The 7396-nt window shown below is 42.1% G+C and overlaps 1 protein-coding gene across 1 annotated transcript; it reads left to right on the top strand.

The window, feature by feature from the left end:
• The first annotated feature begins 60 nt into the window (after positions 1–60).
• On the top strand, positions 61–6673 carry LOC106569255 (uroporphyrinogen decarboxylase). Its single transcript, XM_014140441.3, has 10 exons — positions 61–251; positions 987–1099; positions 1253–1332; positions 1424–1486; positions 1720–1917; positions 2082–2243; positions 3090–3224; positions 3788–3888; positions 4141–4207; positions 4893–6673. The coding sequence occupies exons 1-10, from the start codon at positions 229–231 to the stop codon at positions 5052–5054; spliced, it is 1104 nt and encodes a 367-aa protein (XP_013995916.1). The 5' UTR covers positions 61–228; the 3' UTR covers positions 5055–6673.
• The last annotated feature ends 723 nt before the right edge of the window (positions 6674–7396 follow it).

Raw genomic sequence — 7396 nt, 5'->3', positions numbered from 1 at the left:
GCAACATACAAGATTCGGGGATCGCGAGGCAAAAAGTTGAAACGTAACCACAGTAGTCACGTGACTTTCTAAAGATGGCCGCGCCCTGTAGCCGAGGGGTGTGACATCATTTTAGTTGTACAACATTCTGGATGACAGTTAAGAAGCAGACAGCATTGTGCCACTGACATCTAGGACAAGTAAACATCATTTCTACACTTTCTCAACCATTGTATCATCTGTCCCATCATGGAAAATGACGATCTAATACTGTACGTATATTCTGTATATCTAGCTACTCTAAAGCAAGCAATTGTTAGCCGACTAGCTAGCTTACCATTTAGCTTGTATAGAATAATATACATTTTATTCGTAGCGTTACAAAACACTGAACCATTGGCTATCTATCTATTACGTCGACATTCAAGTACATGTAGTGTTGTTTGTGTTCTTCTCATGCTTGATTGTAGCTAGCTAGTTCTTTTTTTAATTGTGTGCTAAGAAGCTACCTAATTAGCTACCCACCATTAACAGCTAACTGGTCCAGGCAACTTTGCCTCAGTCACTAAAGGAACACGATGAAGACTTGCAGCATGTCACATTGAAGTATTGTCAGGGGTTAGGCTTGGTACATAAAGCATTTGTGACAGTGTCACTATGAAGTTGCATGAGAAAGAGAGAACCTGCATCATTTCATTCAACCGTTTCACAATGTGCAGCTGATAACAGAGAGGGGGAGACTTATCTTTTTCGATCACATGCTCCTACAGCACTCTATAGTGGGTGGCCAACACGATAACTAGGATAAGGGGAGGAGTAGGCCTTGCCTCTAAGAATATGACTTCATTGTTAAAGTGGTGAAGAATATTACTAACTAAATGTGTCTGTACCTACCAATCTACCTGTTTGAGTGAATGGGTGGGTTGGGAGGGGGAAAACTTCATGTTCTGTTTACATTGCTTTGACTATGTCTCATTCCATCTTTGACATGATATTTTGTTTTTTAGCCCCAAAGACTTCCCTAAGTTGAAGAATGATACATTCCTCCGTGCATGCCAAGGCCAGGAGACCAATCATGTGCCTGTGTGGTGTATGAGACAGGCTGGACGCTACCTGCCAGGTGGGCCTCACTACACCCTCATATTCACTTCACTGACATAAGAGACTAACATTAACAAGCACCAGGCTAAATCAAATATGAGTAGGTTGTTATTGTTTGAATGGACCCATCCATCTTCTAATGAGTTGCTGGTATTGACATGTCTGTTTGTAGAGTTCCGTGAGTTCAGAGCTGGGAAGGACTTCTTTGAAACGTGTCGGTCACCTGCAGCCTGCTGCGAACTCACTCTCCAGGTAGCTAAGCAGTACAGGTATAAAACTATCTACAAAACATCTTAGCCTTGATTGATAACATTCACCTATTTATTTTTTTGTCTTCTCACAGCCATTGAGACGTTTCCCATTTGATGCTGCCATCATCTTCTCAGATATCCTGGTTATCCCACAGGTAAGAGTAGTCCTCATCTGACAAATCATTTTATTTGCCATTACTTTACTCACTTCAATTACAAGTGTTCTTCCTCCTCTCTACATACTAGACAAAGAGATGACCTTCTGAGGTACAGTAAGAAGGTCATCTCTTTGTGTAGTATGTGGAGAGGAGGAAGCACATAACTCAGATACAGTATGAGGAATGGAACTGCCCATTGAATGTCTGGGTGTATGTGTTCCTGCTACCAGGCCATGGGTATGGATGTCCAGATGGTGGCAGGAAAGGGCCCTACGTTCCCAGAGCCCCTAAAGGAGCCAGAAGACCTGCTGCTCCTGCAGCCCAAGGTGGACGTCAACAAGGAGCTGGGCTATGTCTTCAAGGCCATCACATTGACACGCCACAAACTGGATGGCAAGGTCCCTCTGATCGGCTTCACTGGTGCCCCGGTGAGATGGCTGGCATACACACACACAGAGAGAGACAATACTTTTCAATAAAGAATCCATTGGTTGCTTCAATAGTCAGAAGAAAAGAACGTGTTGTATTTTGGTGTTCTTAGACTAGTGGCTTCGGTAAAGTGGCCCATATCATCATCTGTTTTCCCCTGTAGTGGACCCTAATGGCCTATATGATTGAGGGGGGAGGCTCAACAACCCACTCCAAGGCTAAGCGCTGGCTGTATCGCCACCCTGAGGCCAGCCACAAGCTGCTAAAGATGCTGACTGATGTCATCGTAGAGTACCTGCTGGGACAGGTGGCTGCTGGGGCACAGGTAAGCAAGGCATCATGGGAGATTGAGTTCCAGCTGTATCTTACTACAGCTTATCCTCAGATGCACTGCTAGCTCAGAGTTCTTGCACATGGGAAAATTATCAGGTGAATAGAGGGTAGATAATTTTATTTACAGCACTTAATTGGACAAGGAGAAGATGTTACACTTGCCAGACGACCATGAATTATTTGATAGCTCAATATCTAGGAACTGATAGAATGTTGCTTTTATTCATGTAGGTCTCTTATAGGGCTCCTGCCATAGGCACATTATACAAAAGACATACACTGAGTGTACCAAACATTATGAACACCTTCCTATTGCGTTGAACCCCCCAGCCTCAGTTCGTCAGGGCATGGACTCTACAAGTTGTTGAAAGCGTTCCACAGGGATGCTGGCCCATGTTGACTCCAATGCCTCCCACAGTTGTCAAGTTGGCTGGATGTCCTTTGGGTGGTAGACCATTCCTGATACACACAGGAAGCTGTTGAGTGTGAAAAACCCAGCTGCGCTGTTTTTTTTAACACACTCAAACCGGTGCGCCTGGCAACTACTACCATACCCCGTTCAAAGGCAGTCAAATCTTTTGTCTTGCCCATTCACCCCCGGAATGGCACACAATCCATGTCTGTTGTCTCAAGGCTTAAAAATCCTTCTTTGACCTGTCTCCTCCTCTTCATCTACACTGATTGAAGTGGATTTAACAAGTGACATCAATAAGGGATCATGGCTTTCACCTGGATTCACCTGGTCAGTTTGTGTCATGGAAAGAGCAGGTGTTCCTAATGTTTTGTACACTCACTGTAGTGCTATGCAGATACATCCCCAATCCCTGTGTTTCCCCAGGCCTTGCAGGTGTTTGAGTCCCATGCTGGCTGTCTGGGCCCAGTGGAGTTCCAGGAGTTCTCCCTGCCCTACCTCCGAGACATCGCCCGTAAGGTCAAAGACCAGCTGAAGGAGTCAGGCCAGGATGTCCCCATGGTGAGCCCACACAGACTGTCATTCACACAACACAGACCTCCTTTTTGTGGATTTTATGTCACTAGATTTTCAAGACAAGCTTTTGTTTATCATCTCCTACATTGTCCTTATAAAAGGCTTGCCGTTATTGCAGTGAGATGTGTTGACCAGTGTGATGTGATATTTCACCAGTAGATGGAACTAAACTGTCAAAGATTTTTCTCTACAGACGTCATCTTGAATAATCCGAAATACATTTGAGTTTTTTTCATTATGCCTTGAATCATTATATAGCATGTCATAGGTCTCATAATCAGCAATGTAGTGGCGGGTAAATGCAAGTTAACACAGTTCACCCAACTTTTTCTTGCCCAACAGTTAACCCACTTTTTGCCGAAAAAACGCATTGAAACAGTTACCCTTTTTTTTCATGCTGACCTGAAGTCTTTTTTTACCTGTACATCACTGCTCATAATTAAATATTTCCCAATTGTTTTCTAATTTAGTTTTTCATTGGTGTGTCTTTTAAGTTCCCTGGACCATTCTGTAACCCCCCCCCCCGTGTCCTGTATGTTCTGTTCCAGATTGTGTTTGCCAAGGACGGCCACTATGGTCTGGAGGACCTCTCTCAGTCCCACTATGAGGTTGTTGGTTTGGATTGGACCATCGATCCACGCTCAGCACGGTAATGGACATGAACCCTTTTCACAGAAAGCAATTGATGATTATGAATAATTCCCAGAGTTAGCTTCCTCGACAGTCAATGGCCGAGCCAAAGTTTGCAAAAGACGTTTTGTGTCATGAGTTTAAATTGTATTGGATTCACTCTTATAAAAGTTTATTCTGTCAACAATAAAAATGGGGATGCCTGGCTTTGTCCACTGAACTCCTTGTAAATGAACTCTTCTTGATGAGCCTATTGTCTCTGTGATTTCAGAGAGCGGACGGGAGGAAAGGTTAGTCTCCAGGGGAACATGGACCCCTGTGCACTCTATGCCCCCAAGGTAAGCACTGGGTTTTTTCTTGATCAAAATGGGGCTTAGGTGGTGGGCGTGGCCAATGGTGCAGTCGCCAACTGAACATTTAAGGGCCCTCCTCTTTGCCGCAGAGACAAACTTTTTGCTGTTTTAAAGCTAATTTCCTGCAATTTTACACATTTTGCCATGGGGCGAAGATAACATTTTACAGTTTTAAAGCAAATTTCCTGCAATTATACACATCTTGCCATGACTAATGATGTGTTCTTACGCTATATGACTGACTCAAAATCAATGGGGGCCCCATGACAAAAATACTTCTAAATGCATCATTTTTTTTAATTCTTGATTCTCCCTGACTCTAGTTTTGTTTGGGTGATTGTTAGTTCTCAAAGATTATCTTATTTAAAAATATATACGTCCATTATCCTTTCTACATACTTCATATCTGGTTTTAGTCTTTTAAGTTTACACTGAAAACGTTTGACCATTCCGAAAATGATTATATTATTTAAAAAATAAATCTATAATATTGACAATAGAAAACACATGGTACAGAGAGATGTTTGAGTACAAAGGTACTGTACAGTACAAGCACATGACCCAGCAACCGTTGTGTTCTTGAGCCAGGCACTTGCTAACCCCAAAACCGCTGCTCTTACTTATAAGGCACACTTTCAAAAGTGATGCTCATTTGTCTCCGTCTCTGCAGGAGCGTATATCAGAGATAGTGAAGAAGATGCTGGAAGGTTTTGGGACCAGAGGGTACATAGCCAACCTGGGCCACGGGCTGTACCCTGACATGGACCCAGAGAATGTGGGTGCCTTTGTAGAAGCTGTCCACACTCACTCTCGCCACCTCAACCTCAAGTAACACCCCCGTCACCCGGCAACACTGACCACAGTCATCATACTAGCAGAGAGCAGCGCCCAAAGAACTAAGCAACATTGCATTGGATTATAGAGACAATGTATCATGTATTCACAGAAATCCAATCTACCGACAGGTCTTATCAAGTACGTTATCCCAGGACAAATCCAGACTTACGCTACCGTTCAAAAGTTTGGGGTCACATAGAAATGTCCTCGTTTTTGAAAGAAAAGCACCTTTTTTTGTCCATTAAAATAACATCAAATTGATCAGAAATACAGTGTAGACATTGTTAATGTTGTAAATAACTATTGTAGCTGGAAACGGCCGATTTTTTTATGGAATATCTACATAGGTGTACAGAGGCCCATTATCAGCATCCATCACTCCGTTGTGTTACCTAATCCAAGTTTCCGGGATGCTGGCCTTCTAGGCAGAGTTACTCCGTCCAGTGTCTGTGTTCTTTTGCCCTTCTTAATCTTTTCTTTTTATTGGCCAGTCTGAGATATGGCTTTTTCTTTGCAACTCTGCCTAGAAGGCCAGCATCCCGGAGTCGCCTCTTCACTGTTGACTTTGAGACTGGTGTTTTGGAGGTACTATTTAATGAAGCTGCCAGTTGAGGACTTGTGAGGCGTCTGTTCATTAAACTAGACACTCTAATGTACTTGTCCTCTTGCTCAGTTGTGCACCGGGGCCTCCAACTCCTCTTTCTATTCTGGTTAGAGCCAGTTTGTTCTGTTCTGTGAAGGGAGTAGTACACAGTGTTGTACGAGATCTTCAGTTTCTTGGCAATTTCTCGCATGGAATAGCCTTCATTTCTCAGAACAAGAATAGACTGACGAGTTTCAGAAGAAAGGTCTTTGTTTCTGGCCATTTTGAGCCTGTAATCAAACCCACAAATGCTAATGCTCCAGATACTCAACTAGTCTAAAGAAGGCCAGTTTTATTGCTTCTTTAATCAGAACAACAGTTTTCAGCTGTGCTAACATAATTGCAAAGGGGTTTTGTAATGATCAATTAGCCTTTTTAAAATGATAAAAATGGATTAGCTAACACGTTGTGCCATTGGAACACAGGAGTCATGGTTGCTGATGATGGTCCTATGTAGATATTCCCCAAATAATCTGCCGTTTCCAGCTACAATAGTCATTTACAACATTAACAATGTCTACACTGTATTTCTGATCAATTTGATGTTATTTTAATGGACAAAAAATATGCTTTTCTTTCAAAAACAAGGACATTTAAGTGACCCCAAACTTTTGAACGATAGTGTATGTGATTTTTTCCTTTGTAAATAATATTTTGGTTATGTTCTATAGATAGTCCTTGGACAAAAGAAAAACATTGAAGTAGTGCACGACCGGGTATTATTCCCTATGTGTACCTCTGATCCGTTTTTTCATCTTACAACAACATGAAGGGTTTAATGTGATTATCTTGAAAGGTTGTGTGTTGGTCTCATGGCAAACACTGTTGTTTGACTGTGACAAATGTACTAAAGCATAAGCACTAGTGTTTATTTCGCTGTTTGTTTTTAATTCAGTCAAATTTAAGAATGATTGTATTTGGAAATGGACCTGTATTTGAAATGAGATCGTATAAAGTATATATTGGATTTATATTGGTTGTTTTTGCCTTGGTAAAGCCTTCATCCAGGACTGTTGGTTCAGCTTGTTGTGCTCCATAGATTTTGACCTCTGCAGTTCACCAAAGCTCTCAAGGGAAGCTCCCAATTTGAGATGAATTAGCAATCTTATGTCCACACATCTACCACTATACCACTGGTGCTTGAGATTTTCAGGGGAAACTCTTAAATTACAAATGAGATGTACAGTCGTGGCCAAATGTTTTGAGAATGACACAAATATAAATTTTCAGTCTGCTGCCTCAGTTTGTATGATGGCAATTTGCATATACTCCAGAATGTTATGAAGAGTGATCAGATGAATTGCAAGTCCCTCTTTGCCATGCAAATGAACTGAATTCCCAAAAAACATTACTACTGCATTTCAGCCCTGCCACAAAAGGACCAGCTGACATCATGTCAGTGATTCTCTCGTTAACAAAGGTGTGAGTGTTGATGAGGACAAGGCTGGAGATCACTTTTTGTGCAAAGCAAAAAAGTGATATGCTGTTTGAGTTCGAATAACAGACTGGAAGCTTCAAAAGGAGGGTCGTGCTTGGAATCATTGTTCTTCCTCTGTCAACCATGGTTACCTGCAAGGAAACACGTGCCATCATCATTGCTTTGCACAAAAAGGGCTTCACAGGCAAGGATATTGCTGCCAGTAAGATTGCACCCAAATCAACCATTTATCAAATCATCAAGAACTTCAAGGAGA

Source organism: Salmo salar, chromosome 14 (assembly GCF_965601325.2).
Source record: "Salmo salar chromosome 14, fSalSal1, whole genome shotgun sequence".
NCBI classification, from domain to species: domain Eukaryota; kingdom Metazoa; phylum Chordata; class Actinopteri; order Salmoniformes; family Salmonidae; genus Salmo; species Salmo salar.
Note: the sequence above shows the minus strand (reverse complement) of the source record. Positions and strands in the feature narration are given on the sequence as shown.